The sequence below is a fragment of the Panthera pardus genome, unplaced genomic scaffold, assembly GCF_024362965.1.
Source record: "Panthera pardus isolate Hobbes unplaced genomic scaffold, ASM2436296v1 HiC_scaffold_25, whole genome shotgun sequence".
Taxonomy (NCBI): Eukaryota; Metazoa; Chordata; class Mammalia; order Carnivora; family Felidae; genus Panthera; species Panthera pardus.
In genome coordinates, this window is record NW_026526821.1 from 60,794,532 (window position 1) to 60,814,007 (window position 19,476).

General features: G+C 35.1%; 1 protein-coding gene across 2 annotated transcripts in view; it reads left to right on the top strand.

Moving 5' to 3' along the window:
- The window catches only part of MGAT4A (alpha-1,3-mannosyl-glycoprotein 4-beta-N-acetylglucosaminyltransferase A), a 121,756-nt gene that overhangs the window by 71,788 nt on the left and 30,492 nt on the right, over positions 1 to 19,476 (top strand). For both annotated transcript variants that reach the window (XM_053890612.1, XM_053890611.1), the window contains exons 6-8: positions 15,218 to 15,264; positions 17,013 to 17,126; positions 18,762 to 18,837. In XM_053890612.1, coding sequence (XP_053746587.1) covers positions 15,218 to 15,264; positions 17,013 to 17,126; positions 18,762 to 18,837 — 237 coding nt within the window. The remainder of the gene's footprint in view (positions 1 to 15,217; positions 15,265 to 17,012; positions 17,127 to 18,761; positions 18,838 to 19,476) is intronic.

The following is a 19,476-nucleotide window of genomic DNA, read 5'->3' on the forward strand; positions in this document are numbered from 1 at the left end:
TTGATATATCTCATTATCAGCATTGTTAACTTATCACACTTGATTAAATTGGTGTCTGACAGGTTTCTCTACTATAAATATACTCTTTTTCCTTATGTACTTAGAAGCTTTCTTTTGGAGTGATACCTTGAGATAATTGCAAATATCTTGTTTCTCCTCATAACTTTTTCCCAACTAATCATCCTTGATGATTCTTGCCTGTAACAATTATTATGTTTGCTGAATGGTGACTTTCTAGTTCCTTTCACATTTATTCATTGGAATTCTATAAGGAAAAGCTATCCTTTTGTCCAATTTTATTTATTTTGTCAGTTATTGATATCAGGGTGCTCTTGTGGATATTACTATAAATTTTTTACTTTGTTACTAAAATTGTTCCATTTTTGGCCATTGACTGTCCTTTGGAGTTGGCTACTCTGTCCTTTCAATATGTCCCATCATTTTTCCTTATATTCTAGCAGTGTAAGATGTTCTAGGCTTATCTTGTATTTTCCCTACCCCAAACCTGGAATCAGCCATGTCCCCAAGCAACCTGGTTCTATTAATTGGAGAATAGTATTAGAAACCAAGACCTGGGTTCTAGATAGGCTCATTGCTTCTGAGGGATCAGTGCTTCTAATCCTTTCAGTGAGCAGAACTAGGAAATACTTGTATGCATACATACACACCTGTACATCTATCTAGGGCCTATGTCCATCTATCTGTATATGTTAAAAATTATGAGTTTGTTATGATACCTTTGATCCCAATGCAGTACTGTAGGGTTCATTCTAGCCTCTTCCAATTCCTTATTCTTAATTTCCCCCTCAGTGGGAAACTTGGCTCTTGTGATTCACAGTATATCTACTTAACTTGCTTAATCCTAAGTAAACGTAAAGTAGTTTCTGAATTGCTAACCTATTTAAATCTACTGATTAAAGTTCATTTTCCGGGGTGCCTGGGTGGCTCAGTCGGTTAAGTGTCCGACTTCAGCTCAGGTCATGATCTCACAGTCCGTGAGTTTGAGCCCCGCGTCAGGCTCTGTGCTGACAGCTCAGAGCCTGGAGCCTGCTTTGGATTCTATGTCTCCCTCTTTCTCTGTCCCTCCCCTGCTCATGCTGTGTCTGTCTCTGTCTCAAAAATAAATTTAAAAAATTACAAATTTTTTTTAAAAAGTTCATTTTCTAATTTCTTAAGAAAGGTCCATATAACCAGTTTTCCCTGAGGTTCTGTGCAGTCAAAAATGTTATCTTCTGTCTTTATTCTTCGCAAAAGTATAGAAGCTTTTAGTCACATTTTCTTTTTTGAGGAGTTGGGGTGAATGGGGAGTAGTGCTTCTGCTGAGGCTAGCCAGATGACCTTCCACACTTCTTACTCCTTGCTATAAGAAACTCATATTGCCAGTTGCCCAAATGATTCTTTTTCTGTCTTTAAAGCTTAGTCATCTTGCTATAACATGTCTTGGTTTCAACCATTGTGGATCATTTTTCCCTGGCACATAATATGCTCTTTAGGTAGATAAGATCATATCATATCTTAACTTAAGGAAAGAACTTTTGAATGCTCTTTCTATTAGCATTTAAGATATACAACAAAGTTGAAAGGATTTTACAGTTACACCTGTATACATAACACCTGCAATGTACTACTAAGGTTTTAGTATTTTTATTTATCATACCTCTACCTATCCATCCTTTATCCATCATTAATCCATTGTATTTATGTATCTTCCTTGGGGAAGTTTCTTCAAATCATTTGCCCATTTAAAAAAAATGTGTGGTTGTTTTTTGTATTTTGTTTTTGAGTTATCCGAATTCTTTATATATACTGGATACCATTCCTTTGTCAGTTAGGGGTGTTTTGTGAGTATTTCCTTGCAATCTGTGGAAGTCTTTTTATGTTTTTCACATTTTCTTGGTGAGTAGAAGTTTTTAATTTTGATGAAATCTAATTTATCAGTGTTTTCTACATTTGTGATTATTATTCTCTATGACCTAAAAAATCCTTGCTTAGCCCCAAATTGTGAAGATCATATTTTCTGAAAACTTTGTTTTAACTTTTCTATTTTAGGTCTGTTATCCATCTTGGGTTAATTTTTGTTATGGTGTAACAAAGTATTCACTTGCATTGTTTTTCATGTTGGGTGTTTGTTTTTCCAGTACCAGTTATTGAAAACACTTTCCTTTCCCAGGTGGATTGCTTTGGTGCCTTTGTTGAAAATCCAGTGACCAAATAAGTGTGGGTCTCTTTTTCTGTTCTGTTCCATTGACCTGTTGGTTGATCCTCATGCAAAGACCTTACTTTCTCGATTACTATAGCTTTGAATTAAGTTTTGAAATCAGGTTGGGTTAAGTCCTCCAATTTTGTTATTTTCAGGATTGATTTAGATATTTTAGGTCCTTTGCATTTCCATATACATGTTAGAATCCTCACAATCATTTCTAATATCTGGTATTGCTTCATGGTGACAAGTGCTTCAGCTGTGTGTTTTTTCTTTTAAATTAATGGGAAATATGGGGCGCCTGGGTGGCGCAGTCGGTTAAGCGTCCGACTTCAGCCAGGTCACGATCTCGCGGTCCGTGAGTTCGAGCCCCGCGTCGGGCTCTGGGCTGATGGCTCGGAGCCTGGAGCCTGTTTCCCATTCTGTGTCTCCCTCTCTCTCTGCCCCTCCCCCGTTCATGCTCTGTCTCTCTCTGTCCCAAAAATAAATAAAAAACGTTGAAAAAAAAAATTAAAAAAAAAAATAATGGGAAATATCTGGTCACAATTTTTTTCTGTTTTGTGGCTCTCAGTATAGTTTTTTTTTTTTTATTCGTTCATAGGTTTTGTTGAATTTCTTCCTTTTTTCTCATTTTTTGTACAGTTGCTGTGCTGGTTCCTTTTTTATGAATCATCATAGAAGGAAGTGGCTTTTTTTTCCCTAGGCCACTGGTTTATAGGAAGAGGAGGGGGCAGAATAGTGTTCCAGACTAGGGTTTTTTTTTTTTTTCTTCTTTCTAGTCAAAGACTCTCTTTGTGGCTGCTACAGAGTCAGGCTGCTTCCTGCAAATATAGTTAGTCTGTGCAGTTCTTCAGGCTACCTCTGATTATTGGAACCACGCTGGGTTCCTTTTGAGCTTGAGAAGCTTGGTTGTTAATATTGGTAGTATTGAAAATCGAGTTTGCAGTTTTGTATCCATTTCTCATTGATAATTCTGTATAATGTCAATGCTATCTTTATAGGCAAATTCTATATAAGTGGTTTAGTCTTTTCTAGTTAGGTAGTTTAGTGTGCTTTCAGCCAGAGTTTCATTACCTGAATGCTTCAGAACTTGTTACCACCCAAAGTACTGGAGGAGTATAGTAGCCTCAGAAACAGTAGTCCTCTGTATAGTTAGGTTTGCTCAAACTCTCATAAATTACCTGTTAGCCATCTTTTTTAATAAAGGCAGAAGTACAGATATCATGCTAAGTATTCAGTGAACAAACACTTATTGAAGTACCAAAATGAGGAAGGTACTGGAAGAGATTAAAAAAGAAACCCACTGGACAATAGATTGTCCCCTTAACGTGTAATCTAGCATTGCACAGGGACATTTTTTTTTCTCTACTTTTCTTGTTTTTCTGCACTTCAAAAAAATATTTATTAGTTGTAAATGCACATGGCTGAAGAATCCCAGTAGTCAGTGGAGTTTGTTATACTAAACAGTAGTCTCCTGTCCTCACTCTTCTACCTCCCCTGCCGTTTCCTTCTTTTCCCTTCTCCATTTCCTTCTCCTCTGAGACTTTTTATGTCTTCTAGCCCTGGCTTGCTGGCAATCAGGCAAAGTAGACAGACCTCACTCTAATGCTCTTCAGTTGACATTTTTCTTTGATCTTTTCAAAGAACTCACTTTTAGTTTTGTTAACTTTATCATTTCTTTATTTTCCTGTTGCATTAATTTCCATTTTTTATTTTTCTTTCTTTCTGTTTGCATTTAGTTTGGTTTACTCTTTTTTCTAGAGTGTCTTCAATTTTTTTTTAATGTTTATTTTTTTGAGAGAGAGACAGAGACAGAGCACGAGTGGGGGAGGGGCAGACAGAGAGGGAGACGTAGAATCCAAAGCATGCTCCAGGCTCTGAGCTGTCAGCACAGAGCCTGACGTGTGGCTCGAACTCATGAGCTGTGAGATCATGACCTGAGCTGAAGTCAGACGCTTAGCCAGCTGAGCCACTCAGGCGCCCCTCTTTTTTCTAGATTTTTAAGGTGAATTCTTACATTTTTGGCTGGAGAACTTTTCTAGTAGAGGCAATTTTAATGTATAAATTTCTCATTAGCTGCATCTCATAAACTTTGTTAAGTTTTATTTTCATTCAGACCAAAATACTTTCTAAATTCCCTTGTGATTACTGGTTTGACCCATGGATTATTTGGAAATGTGTTGCTTAATTTTTACCTATTCGTAGATTTCCCAAATTTCCTTCTGTTGTTTGATTTCTAATTCAGGCTTTTTAAATTTATCAGTACTTGTTTATGGGCCAGGAGATGGTCTATCCTGGACAGGGTTTCATGTGTGCTTTAAAAGAATGGATTCTGCTATTGTCAAGGGGAGTGTTTCATAAGTGTCTGTTAGGTCAGGTTCGTAGTGTTGTTCCAAGTCTTCTGTAGACTTGCTGATTATCTGTCTAGTGTTTCTATTCTTGATTTTAAATTACAGATTACTGTGTTAGTGCATCAGTAGTGTTTTTGACCTATAATTTCTTTAGCAGTTATATTTTAAGATGTTTACTTATACATTTGTTACAAATCATACAGATGCCATTAGGAAGAAATTGTACATGTATAATAACCTATAAAATTTGCTCATAGTTCAACAAATATTTACCAAAATACTGGTAAGTACCAGGCATATCATTGAATAAAACAAAGCCTCTGCCCAATGAAGTTTACATTATAGAAAAATACATATTAAAAAACAAATATATAATACATTAAATGGTAGTAAGTGCTAGAAGAATAAGAGTAAATCGGAAAGGGAGTATGGGATTTCCAGGGGATGGTTTATTAGACTGGTCAGGACATTTGGGAAAGATTTGAAGGTGTGGGAGTTGAACAATCCAAGCTGACTAACAGCATGTGCAAAGACCCCAAGGCAAGAACATTGCTTGGCACATTTTGTGAAACAGTGAGGAGAGACCTGTGTGGTTAGAGCAGAAAAGGTGAAGGGTTCAGTAGTAGGAAGTAGTCAGAGAAGGAGTGGGGTGGGCCAGGTCACATAGGACGCTACAGGCCATTGTAAGAACTTTGCTTTTACTGAGTCAGAGGGCTAACAGATTTTTTTTGTAAAGGGCCACATGGCAAATATCTTTGGTTTTACAAGCCGTACATTTTTCAATTCTGCTGATGTAGCCTAAAAACCGCCAGAAACAATATGTAAATGAATGGGTGGGGTTGTGTTCCAATAAGATTTTACTTTATGAAAACTGGCAGTGGGAGGTGCCTGGGTGGCTCAGTTGGTTAAGCTTTGACTTTGGCTCAGGTCATGATCTCACAAGTTCGAGCCCCACTTTGGGCTCTGTGCTGATAGCTCAGAGCCTGGGCCCTGCTTCAGATTCTGTGTCTCCTTCTCTCTCTGCCCCTCCCCAGGCCATGCTCTGACTCTCTTTCTCTCTCTCAAAAATAAATAAATATTTAAAAATTAAAAAAAATTTTTTTAATGTTAAAAAAAAAAACAGGCAGTGGGGGGCACCTGGGTGGCTCGGTTGGTTGAGTGTCCGATTTTGGCTCAGGTCATGATCTCGTGGTCTGTGAGTTCGAGCCCCGCGTCCTGCTCTGTGCTGACAACTCAGAGCCTGGAGCCTGTTTCAGATTCTGTGTCTCCCTCTCTTTCTGCCCCTCCCCCACTCATGCTCTGTCTCTCTCTGTCTCAGAAATAAATAAACATTAAAAAAAAAAAAAACAGGCAGTGGGTCTGTTTTGATATAATTACGACAAAATCATTTGAGGGTTTCAAGTAGAGAAGACACTTGACTTACTTTTTATTCCTTTAATGTTTTAAAATACTTTATTTTGAAATAATTTTGGATTTACAGAAAATTTTCACAAATTATAATAGAGAATATTCCCTTCACTCAGCTTGTTGTAATGTTAACTTATGCAGCCCTAATAAAATGATCAAAACCAGGAAGTTAACATTGTTATAATACTAATTATAGCTAAACTGTAGGTTTTATTCAAATTTGGTATTTTTCCACCTAATGTCATTTTTCTATTTTAGCATCCAGTCCTAAATACCACACTGCATTTAGTTGTTCTGACTCCTTAGTTTCCTTCTATCCCTGATAGTTCTTGCACTTTTCTTGTCTTTCATGAATTTGGAAACTATTAGTGACTACACTAGTCAGTTACTTTATAGAATGTCTCAGTTGGGATTTGTCTGATATTTTTTCATGATTAGATTGTAGTTATGCATTTTTGGTGAGAATAATATGACTTAACTTTTAAAAGGATCACACTACTTTGGAAAGGGAAGAAGCAAGGAGATTACTTAGGAGACTTGTAATAATCCAGGTGAGGCTTGGACTAGGATAATTGTAAAGGTGGTTAAGAATTTGAACTGAATGGGTTCTGATTAGAAAAGTTTGAGAACTATTGCTGTAGCATCAACTGTTTAGGAGAAGGAAAGGAAGAAAGGCTATAACAGATATATTAGAAATGAAGTTGTTTTTTGTTGTTGTTTTTTAATGTTGTTTATTCTTTCTTTTATCTTTCAACAACTTGACCATTTTAGAAGCTAGTAAAGCTAACTAGTATTTGTTAGTCTTTGTTGCCATATTTGCATTGAATTTAAAGTATCATAAAGCCAAGCATTAAATGGGTGGGAATAGCTTTTCCTTGGACCTTAGGGAAGTAAAATTTATTATGAGCTGCCAGCCCCATTCTAGCACCTGTCTTTTAGTCCTTTTGACTTGCCACTTGTACACATTATCTTTCTGGAATTTTCATTGGTTTCTTATTATGTAAAGTGACATCTGCTTCAGGCCCTGAAAGAGTTAATAAGGACTGGGCTTATTTTCCTGCTGTAAGTGACTAGAAGGCTGAACAAAATATGATTCATTTGTTCTCAGACATTGGACAACAGACTGTGCATGATGTGATTCCCAGAGACAGAAAAATAAGTGCAGTGGATACCACAATTCCCCCAACTTTCTGCCTGGAGATGCATTCCAGATCACATTGCAGGAAGGGCAGTTGCAAATAGAGCAAGTGGAAACTGCAGGTTAGAGTTGCAGAAAGGAGACTGCTGCACAGAAAATGATGATGCCTTTTTTGTCTTTGTTGTATTAGGGCCACACATATGTAGAGTGAAATTAACAAGTCTGGGGGGGAGGGGGAATGATCAGGGAACTATAACCCGAACAGTTCCCATTGCTCACACAGGATGGGTTCTGACCAACTGGAATGGCAGGGCATTTAGTGGCAACTTCAGAGGAGTTAAAATATCCTTGAAACGGTTATTCTAGGCCCATCCCGGTAAAGCTTAAAAAGAGGCCTATGGAGGGTCAGCTAATGAACAAATAACTGCCTGTTAAAATAAAGCCCAATACTTTTTTTAAAAACAACAAGGTTAAGACACTCAACAATGTAACATTTGTAATGTTTATTATCAAATAAAAAATGGTTAATATGCCAAGGAAAAAAATGAGTCATAACTAAAAGAAAATTTAGCTAATAGAAACAAATCTAGAAATGACAGAGGTGATAGAACTGGCAGGAAAGGACAATAAAACAACTATTACAAACATTTTCAAGTCCTTAAAACAATGAGGAATGGAATGGAAGATGTATTAAAGAACCAAATGGTGGAACATATAGCAATGAAAAGTACAATATCTGAAATTTAAAATTTACTGAATAATCTTAAAGGCAGATTAGACCCTGCAGAAGGAAAGGTCAGTGATTTTAAAAATAACAATAGAATGTATCCAAAATTAAATAGGGGAAAAGACTGAAAAAATTAAGAATAGCGCCTCAGTGGCCAATGGGATAATATTAATTGATCTACCATACGAAATTCCAGAATGGAGAGGAAAAAGAAGGAATAATTGCTTTTTGGAAACAAGAAAAGTATAAACCCTTAGATTCAAGAAGTCCAAAAAGTCCTAGGCAGAATAAACACAAAACCATTATCAGGTATGTCCTAATCAAATTGCTGAAAACCAGAGATAAAGAGAAGATCTTGAAAGAAGCCAAAGACACATTATGCACAGAAAAAGAAAAGAATACTACTCTAGATTCTTGTTAGAAAGTATGAAGGCCTGAGACAATGGAACATCATCTTTAAAGTGTTGGAGGGGGAGCCCGTTTTTTGGTTTTTTTTTTCATTTTTAAGGTTTTAGTTGAATTGCCTTGTATTTAATCAATTAGTATTAAGTGTTCATGCTACATACAACCTCATGACACCCAGGTGTGCGGGCATCTGTGAAAGCAGTGCACAGATATAGTGCAATCTCTATCCAAATAACAATGACATTTTTCTCAGAACTAGAACAGAGAATCAAAGGGCACCTTTATCCCTTCTACGGGTGGGCCACCTGAGGGCCTTTCCACCGTGCTCACTTGCCTGGTCTCCTGCTATGTCACGGGCTTCTGAATTCTAAGCAAGTTCTTTCACAATATTTGTTTGAGACTTTGTTTCATTTCTTTCATTTCTTGATAGAATGAATAAACAGAAAACGAGTAAGGATAGAGATGATTTAAACAATAGTATCAGCCTAATGATATAAAATCTTAAGAGGTAATTTAGAAGGTAACTATCAAAGGTGGTGGATATTGTTTTTATTTTCATGACATCTTTCCAGAGACTATCTTATGGTCTATTGGAGTGATTCAACCTTTTTAAAAAATTGAATTATAATTGACATACAATACTATAGTAGTTTCAGATGTACAGGATAGAGATTCAATATTTTATACATTATAAAATGATGACCACAATAGATCTGGTTACCATGTATCACCATGCAAAATTGTTACAATATTATTGACTATATCCTGATGCTGTACATTACATCCCCATGACTTATTTATTTTGTTACTGGAAGTTTGTACCTCTTAATGTCCTTCACCTGTTTGCCAATGCCCCCAACCGCATCCACTGTTTTCTGTATCTATGAGTCTGTTTTTATTGTTTGTAAATTTTGTTTTGTTTTGTTTTTTAGATTCCATGTATAAGTGAAATTATATAGTGTTTGTCTTTGACTCGTTTCACTTAATGCAGGTCCATCCATGTTGTCACACAGATGGGAAGATTTCATTCTTTTTTTATTGCTGAATAATATTCCATGTTGTTTCTATACCACATCTTCTTTGTCCATTTATCTATCACTGGACACTTGGGTTGCTTCCACATCTTGGCTTTTGTAAATAATGCTGAATTGAACATAGGGAAACTATATCTTCTCAAATCAGTGGTTTTGTTTTCTTTGGATAAATACCCAGAAATGGAATTGTTAAATCATATGGTAGCAGTATTTTTAATTTTTTGTGGACTCTGTACTGTTTTCCACAGTGGCTGCACCAATTTACATTCCCACCAACAGTGCACAAGGGTTCTCTTTTCTCAGCATTCTTGCCAACACTTGTTATTTCTTGTCTTTTTGATGCTAGCCATTCTGACAGGTTTAACATTGCTTTGATTTGCACTTCCCTGATAATTAGTGATGGTGAGCATCTTCTCATGTGCCTGTGTGTATGTCTTTTTTGGAAAAATGTCTATTCAGTTCTTCTCATTTTTAAATCAGGCTTTTTAGTTTTTTGTTTTTGGATTGTATCAGTTTTTTTATATATTTTGGATAGCAACCTTTTATCAGATGTATCATTTCCAAGTATCTCCTCCCATTCAGTAGGTTGCCTTTTCATTTTGTTGATGGTTTCTTTTGTCACACAAAAGCTTTTTGTTTGATGTAGTTCCATTTGTTTATTTTTGCTTTTGTTTACTTTGCCTGAGGGGAAATATCCAAAAAAGTATTTCTGAGACTGATGTCAAAGTGTTTACCACCTATTTTTTTTCTAGGAGTTTTATGGCTTAATTTCTTACATTTAAGTCTTTGATGAATTCTGAGTTAATTTTTGTCTTTGGTGTAAGATTTTATTCTGGTCCAGTTTTATTCTTTTGCATGTGACTGTGCAGTTTTCTCAACACGATTGAAGAAACTGATTTATACCTTTGTATGTTCTTGTCTCTTTTTTGTAGATTAGTTGACCATTTAAGGGTGGGTTTATTTCGGGGCTCTCTTCTACTCCATTGAGTATTTGTCTTTTTTCCATCAGTGCCATACTGTTTTGATTACTATGGCTTTGTAGTATAGTTTGAAATCAGGAGCATGTTACCTCCAGCTTTGTTCTTTCTTCTCTCTCAAAATTGCTTTGGCTATTTAGGATCTTTTGTGGCTCCATATGAATTTTAGGATTATTTGTTCTAGTTCTGAGAAAAATGTCATTGGTAAATTTGGTAGGGATTGCACTGAATCTGTAGAGTGCTTTGAGCAGTACAGACGTTTTAACAATATGAATCTTAACAAGCCAAGAGCATGGTATATCTTTCCCTTTGTTTGTGTTGTCTTTAATTTCTTCCATCACGGTCTTAGGGTTTTCAGAGTGCAGATCCTTGACCTCCTTGGTTAAATTTCTTACCTATTCTATTCTTTTTAATGCAGTTGTAATGGGATGGTTTTCTTAATTTTTTTCCCTGATAGTTCATTATTAGTGTATAGAAACACAACGGATTTCTGTGTGTTAACTGTGTATCCTGCAAATTTACTGAATTTGTTAGTTTTAATAGTTTGTTGTTTTTTTTGTTTTTTTTGTTTTTTTTTTTTTGGTGGAGTCTTTAGAGTTTTCTATGCATAATCATGTCAACTGCAAATAGGACAGTTTTACTTTCTTTCCCATTTGAATGCCTTTTATTTCTTGCCTCATTGCTGTGGCTAAGACTTCTAATACTACTTTGAATAAAAGTATTGACAGCAGGAATCCTTGTCTTGTTTCTGATCTTAGAAGAAAAACTTTCAGCTTTTCACCCTTTTATTGTTAAGTATTATGTTAACTGTGTGTTTCTCAAATATGGCCTTTTTTATGTTGATGTACTTTCCCTTTATACCTACTTTGTTGAGAGTTTTCATCATAAATAGATGTTGAATTTTGTCAGGTGCATCTTCTGCATCTGTTGAGATGATCTTGTAATTTCTGTCTCTCGTTTTTTTAATGTGTATCACAATAATTGATTTGCGGATATTAAAACATTCTTGCATCCCTACTTGGTTATGGTATATGATCCTTTTGATGTATTGTGGAATTTGGTTGCTGATAGTTTTGTTGAGTATTTCTGTATCTGTGTTCATCAGGGAAATTGGCCTGTAATTGCTTTTTTGGGGTAGTATCTGTCTGGTTTTTGTATCAGGGTAATACTGGCCTTGTAAAGTGGGAAGTGTTTCTCTTCAATTTTTTGGGATAATTTGTGAAGTATAGATATTATCTCTTCTTTAAATATTTGATAGAATTCACCTGTGAAGCCATTTTGTCCCCAACTTTTGTTTGTTGGGAGGTTTTTTAAAGATCTGTTTTAGGGGTGCCTGGGTGGCTCAGTTGGTTGAGCGACCGACTTCGGCTCAGGTCATGATCTCGCAGTTTGTGAGTTTGAGCCCCACATCGGGCTCTGTGCTGGAAGCTCGAAGCTTGGAGCTCGGAGCTTGGAGCCTGGAGCCTGCTTTGGATTCTGTGTCTCCTCCTCTTTCTGCCCCTCCCCAGCTCACACCCTGTCTGTCTGTCTCTCTCTCTCTCTCTCAAAAATAAACATTAAAAAAAATTTTTTTTTAAAAAGATCTGTTTTATTCTTAGAGTGTACATGAGTGGGGGAGAGGGGTAGAGAGAGGGAGAGGGAAAAAGAGAAGATGAGTGGGAGAGAGGAGAGAGAGAGAGGGAGAGGGAGGGAGGAGAGAATATCTTAAGCAGACTCCATGCTCAGCATGGAGACTGACGCAGGGCTTGATCCCTCGACTCTGGGATCATAACCTGGGCCAAAATCAAGAGTCAGGATGTTCAACTGACTGGGCCACCCAGGCACCACAGGAGTTTGTTGTTGTTTTGTTGTTTTACTGATTTTATTTCTTCATGATTTGTAATTAGTCTGTTCAGATTTTCTATTTCTTCATGATTCATTGTTGGAAGATTATGTTTCTAGGAATTTATCCATTTCTTCTAGGTTTTCTAATTTGTAAATAATTGTTCATAGTATTCTCTTAACATCCTTTATGTTTCTGTGATATGGTTTTTTTTTTTCCTCTTTCATTTCTGATTTTATTTATTTAGGCTTTCTCTTTCTTGATGGATCTGGCTAAAAGTTTGTCCATCTTTTCAGAGAACCAGCTTTAGTTTCATTGACCTTTACTTTTTAGTTTCTATTTCATTTATTTTTGCCCTGAACTTTCCTTCCATTAACTTGGGGCCTTTTTTTTTTTTTTTCTTTTTTTCTAGTTGCTTTAAATGTAAAATAAGATTGCTTATTTGAGATTTTTCTTGTTTCTTGAGGGAGGCCTGTATCACTATGAACTTCCCCCTTAAAACTTATTTTGCTGTGTCCCAGATTTTGGGACGAGTTTCTAGTTTCATTTGTCTCAAGCTGTTTTTGGATTGCCTACTTGATTTCTTTATTTGACCCATTGATTGTTTGCTCTCCACGTATTTGGGTTTTTTCCAGTTTTCTTCTTGCATTTAATTTCTAGTTTAATACAGTTGTGGTTGGAAAAGATACTTGATGTGATTCCAGTCTTCTTAAACTTATTGAGACTTGTTTTGTGGCTTAACATGTGATCTATCCTGGTGAATGTTCCATGTTTCATGTTCCATGAAAACAATGTGTATTCTGCTGGTTTAGAGTGCAGTATTCTGTGCTCTGTCTCACCAGGACTGGTCCAGTGCAGCAATATGATCTAAGCTTTTCTGTTAAGCATCCCATTGATTAGGTATTCCCAATTTGTACATAGATATTTACAAATCACACATATATGCTATTAATAGCATATTGTACTCCCTAAAATATATCAAAAATAGAAAAATAGAACATTCTTTTTTAATATTTTTTTACATTTAACTTTTTAAATCACTTTTTTGTAATTTAACTATTTAAAGTCACAGCTATGCAACCACCATCTCAATTTTCAAACATTTTAATCACCCCAAAAAACAACTCTGTACACCTTACCCATCACCCATTAATACCCTTCTCCCCCCCAGCCCTAGGAGACCATTAATCTACTTTCTATCTGTGTAGATTATTCTATTCTGGATGCTTTATACAAGTAAAGGCATATAACATGTGGTCACACATTGAACAAATGTGAACGTGTTCAAGGTTCATCCCTGTTGTAGTATGTATTAATAATGCATATACATACTAATACAATAGCATATAGTTTTAATATAAAATACTTAATTTTACTTAACCATGAGGAACACTTGATTCTCCAGGAAAAAATGCTCTTTCTTTTTCTATGTATGTCCACTTTCCTTCCCACCTTTCCCACGTATATACCATTCACGTACCCCTAGAATACACACATCTCAGTTTTATATTTGTAGATGCATTCCGAGAATTGAGTGATAATATTGCCTTTGAAAAAGTCTCCACACGCTTTTAAAAAAGATTCAGGAAAAAGTGCTCTCTTTTAATTTAATGCAAGCAAGCCCCAAAGATCTGATATTGCCTATCTTATTATCAACATTTAAGAGTGGGGGAGAGGCAAGAACAGTTTCCAACCACAACTGTATAATGGAGATAACGATTTGCCTGGCTGTTTCTAGGCCAGTTATACATTTAGCTTTCTTCAGAAGATTCCCAGAATTCCCTTAGCTGATACCAGAAAGGATTTATTCTCTGGTGGAAAAGTGATATCAATTACAGTCGTTTAAGCAAACCTTTTGTTAGTTCTGTTGATTAGCATAAGGATTACAGCATAAGGATTACATATAATATTAGATTTGGCTCATGTGAATTTCATACGTATTATTACACATTACTTAATGAATCTACATTTACTTTTTCTTCTTGACCTACCTCTTGGACAGCCAACTGGGAATAGGGAGGTGGTCTTGTTCATCTCTGTATTCCTGTTTTCCTTGGATAGGCAAATCACTGGCCCTCAATAAATGCTTAACAAATTGAATTCCAGGTTGTTTTTTAAATTTATTAATATCTATATAAACCAACCTTGATCATATTCTCGAGAATTATAGCTGGTGTGTGAAAAGATACTCATTAGTTATATATGTTGGTGATAAATTATTTCAAAAGAGATCGCTGACATTTGGTTCATATAGGGGAAGTACAGAAGATTTTGAGCGGTGTGCCAGTTGTATCTCCATAGTTAAGAGTTTGAAGAATGTGGTCTTAATGTCTCACTCCTAATTCTTTAAATTTAACAATAAAAATAGGAATTACTTGCAGTCAACAGAAATTAAAGTTAACATACGTTTATAGACCATCTTCTATACTACAACTTTTTATAACTTAATAGTTTTGTAATTTCCAAAATTTATCTTTTTGTTTTGGTTTGTTTTCTTTTTATCAAGTATTAAGTGTTTTGTCAATCTATAACATAGATCATATTTTATGTATGATTGATTCTTTTTAGCATTTTAATATAAACTGTGACTGTATTTAAAATTGGTAGGGGGTATTAGATCTTTATTTGTATATAATTCTAACTGTGTGTAAAGTGCTTTTTGACTTGGGTTCTAATCATTATCAGCCTTATAATGAGAATCATAATAATACAGACCATGACTGCTTTTTATTACATAGTTTCATCATTTAATGTCAGAGTCGCTAAGATATTATCTCCTCCTGCCTTTTATTTTTTTTTAATAAAAATGGAAAAAATCTTTCTCTATTGTTTATTCCATTATTTATTCACTACTTCCAGTTTGGATAGTTGAGAAGAGGTAGAAATAATTTCTGTACTCAGTTTTTTCTACTGAATCGAACAAGGACAGTTGAAGGTAATAAAACTGACATCTGCTTATTGTATTAGTAAGTACTCAATGATATATCGTAGTGCAATAAAGTAGAATAAAGTAGAAATGCAAATCTATAAGCTGTCTGAAATTTTAATGCACTGCTTTAATTGAATGCTGTTAATTATTTATTTGAATTCATTATCAAAAGTTAAATAAAAATTTAAAAACATTAATGTATGTACAATTTTTTTTCTTTTTCCCAGACAGATAGTGATTATGTACACAGTGTTGTAGCCAACCTGGAGAAAGAGTAAGTTGTTAAATATGAAAATGATCTTTTAGTTACTGTTACTTTTTGGCTTTTTGCTAAAAGAAAATGCTTTCTTTTTTTAGTTCCTTTCTCTGTGAAGTTCATTTTTCATTGGGCCATCTATAATTGGTCTTTAACCTTATCATAAAGTAGGTGCATATATATCCAGTTTTCTGATGGTGGATAAATTGGTGTATTTCAATATAGAAAAGATTAGAATGTCCTACATATATGACCCTATCCAATAAATTCTTAATCTTGAAGAAAGTGAATATAGAGAGAGTCTGTTGACCAAGAAAAAAACTTCTGCTGTCAGGGTAGATAGTCTTGCAGCAGTTTCAAACCTCAGTGCTAAATTATGGCTGAATCTGTACTGTTCTGCAAAAATTGAGTAACAATTTGCTGTGAGCAAGGCACTTAGCAGCTAACAGGTGGAAATCTTAGTAAGTTTCAGGTATTAGTGTTTATATCATCTTCATAGTTTTAATAGTGATATCATAAAACTAGTCTTGATAAGGGTTTCTTCACTGAGTTTTATGTTTTTGCCCCAAAAATGTATCTTTTACTTAAAAAAGACAAAAAGAAGCAACAATTACTTGCCAACTCTAGATTTAAAATAATGCGGCTCTTTCTTTGTCCATCAAAATGCTGAAACCAGAGATTTTTAAAAATATATGCAGAGTTCAGAATTGTGCATTTGTTAGATTTTTTTTTTTCCCTCAAGTGCTCGATTTCTTGGCAGCCTTTATATAAATACAGTTTAGTATAGCCTCCTTAAATATAGGAACAAGGCAGTAACTATTGGCCCCTCCTCCCACAGAGCACGTGGACAGGTCTCTGGGGCTTAAGCTGTGATTTTGTCAGTTCTCTTCTTCCTCAATGTATAGGAAAACCAAGCCCAGAAAAAGGTACATTTAAGCACAAAGGACATATGTGCGAAGGCAGGTAGCTGCACAAGAATTTTGTGCAGATTGGCAAAAACTAAATAAGGGAGAATGCAAATGTGAAAGAAATTACATTTGAGTTAGTAAAGCTGCTTATAAAAACCTTAGAACAGATTTTCTCAACCTTGGCACTGTTGACCTTTTGGGCTTGATAATTCTTTGTTGTGAGGAATGTTGTATGCATTGTAGGATATTTAGCAGCATCCCTGGTGTCTCCCCACTAAATGTCAGTAGTAGTACCCACAGTTAGGACAACCACATCCCTCCAGACATTGCTAAGTGTCTGCTTGGGGGACAGGATGGCCCCAGTTGAGAAATGACTACTTTAGAATGACATATAATCTATAACTCACAACTAAACCTTTCTGAAAGTTGAATAACTGGTTTTTGCATACATATATAGAGACACACAGTCAATAGTTTATTTTTTTTTTCAATTCTCTATTTTCTGTGATACCTTGATTTGATTTTTAAAAATTCTGATACTTTTTAGGAGTATAATATCTGCAGTTGGCCCAGGATTTCTATGCTTCTCTAAGGATAGTAGCATTTTACACTGTTTTTAAAGCATTATTTTTTTAAAAAAGCAAAAAAAAAAACCCCACCAAAACCCTTTTGTTATTGGAAAAATTTGCATTTTCTGGCAAGTAAAATCAATGATGAGCTACTTCACTGAAGACACTGTGATGTGACCATTACAGTATACGTTACTGATGTGTTTTATGTTAAACACAGTAAGTTGAGCATTAAGATAAATAAAATCCCACAGAACTTAAATGACTCAGCTATCCTTTCTCATGGTAGATTTTCTAAAGAAATCAGTTCTGGTTTGGTGGAAATAATATCACCTCCTGAAAGCTATTATCCTGACCTGACAAACTTAAAGGAGACATTTGGAGACTCTAAAGAAAGAGTAAGGTGAGCCTGTGTTAAGATCCCCCACCCTTGTGAGTATGATACATAATAAATGTAATCCTTATTTATTGAAATGTACCACATTTTAGGGTTGAGCTAATTTGTGAGAGCTAATGAATTTTGGTTATTTTATTGGAAATTCTGATGAGAGGTTGAATTTGGTATGCTCAATAACTTGTATAACTGCTTTTCTGTGGTATAACTTTTCTTAAGAGTATTTTCAATACAATTCAGAAACTAGTTCATATAGAAATCAAATGTTTGTATGCAAAATAAATGAGAACTGATTCAATGAAAGTGATAAAAACAATAATACTGTTCTGCAGAATTATATTGTAATAAATGTATTTAGTCAACTGGATTTATTTGTCTCTGACTCTCTCAAATTGAAGGACTTAAAACTTTCAATGTGTTGTTATTAAAAACATTGTAATCTAAGAGACATTGACATTAGTTTTGGATTTTCTATAGGCAGAAAAAAAGGAAAAATACAGTTTTGGGAAGAGACTTACTGTGTTTCTTGAGTGAATTTTTCTGAAAGATGTGTTTACATGGTTGTCTCAATAAATATAATTTTAGTTTTAAAAAATTTAGGGTTGAATTTGGTAAAAAATTTTAAGTCATCTCATTAAATTCAAAACAGTTTATAAAGTATATTCTGGAGAAGTTTACTTATTATTTAAACCTTTTATTTTTTTTAACTAGCTTTTACAACCACTTTTCTTGTTCAACATTAGTCTGTTTCTGCAGGCTACCAGGAATTCACTGAAAGGACTTAATATTGTAAACCTTAATATGTTTTGGGGTTTTTAAGCATTCAGTACAGTATTTATTAATTTCCACCTGTATGCAAAGCACAGCCCTGGTCACCAAAGCAGTGATCCCCGAAGTATAATTTTTGAAGCACCAGTTTCCAGAGACATTAAAATGTTAAATTTGAAAAAAGGTCCTATGGTCAAAAAAGTTTGGAAAATATTGGACTAAAAAGTTTTTTTCTTTTTTATTTTGAGAGAGAAAGAGAGTGCCAACACCAGTGGGGGAGGGGCAGAGAGAGAGGGAGAGAGAAAGGATACTAAGCAGGCTCCGTGCTATCAGCACAGAGCCCAATGCAGACTCCGTGCTATCAGCACAGAGCCCAGCACAGGGCTCAAACTTATGAACCTCACAGTTCATGACCCAAGCCTAAGTCAAGAGTTGGACATTTAACCGACTGAGCTACCCGGGCGCCCCAAAAGTTTTTCCCAACAAATGTATTGACTATTTCAATGCCTCTAATGTATTAATATGTCTCCAGAAGGAGAATATATGTGCTTCCCAAATTTACTTGACACTTGACTTCATTTTTCCTCAGGATGTCTTGAGGATTAGTGTTTTGGGGAATATGTTTTGATAAAGGCTTCATTAGAGAAAAGTGAAGTCTCTTTCATGCTCCTCTACATGTGTATGTATGTGTGTGCCTGTATCTGTGTATCTATAGGTAGATAATTTGCATACATGTATATTATATACTGTGTATATACGTCTGTGTATTATAAAATATCACAACATACAATATGTACTCTAAAATATTTACACCTAATCTTATTTTGCTAAATTTGAGTCTGATTCCTAACTTATTTTTGAAAAAATTTTTTTCAGATGGAGAACAAAGCAAAACCTGGATTATTGTTTTCTAATGATGTATGCTCAGGAAAAGGGAATATATTACATTCAGGTAAGTGTGGTTTTTGTTTTCCTTTCATGTTTTTCACACTTTTGAAGAAGTAGTACCAAGAGTATATGTTCATTGAAACAGGAAGTTTGGAAAGTGTAAACCCTCTAAGATGTATATGTTGATAATAATATATCAGAAAGCAGAACAGTCTGTCATAGTCACTGATAATGTGGGCTCTGCATTTCCATTCTCCAGTTTAGCCCAACACTAGCTTTCCAGATAACGGTGTGACAGTGGGTGCGTCACTCACCTCTTTTTCTCTCATCCCGCCATCTCTGCTCTCATTCTCCCTCTCTCTACTGTTAAAAAGAACTAAGGTTTAGTTACTTGGCAAAATTTAAAGAAGGATTTTTTTACAGGTTTTTTTTTTTTTTTTTGGTGGTCTTACAGTAGGATAGGTTTTTTGTTTTTGTTGTTTTTTGCATGCTACAGTACATTTACATTTATATTGAAGATAAGAATAAGTTTGTTATGATGTGGGTTTTAAGTTAGCCAGATAGGCAACAACTTAAATAATTCTAGGAAGCTCTTATTTCTTCTAAATCTCCTTCTCCTTAGTGACATTACAATTGGAATTTCATTTCTTTAACCAAAGGTCTTTATTCCTTGTTCATATGCAGATACTGCACACTATGCCTG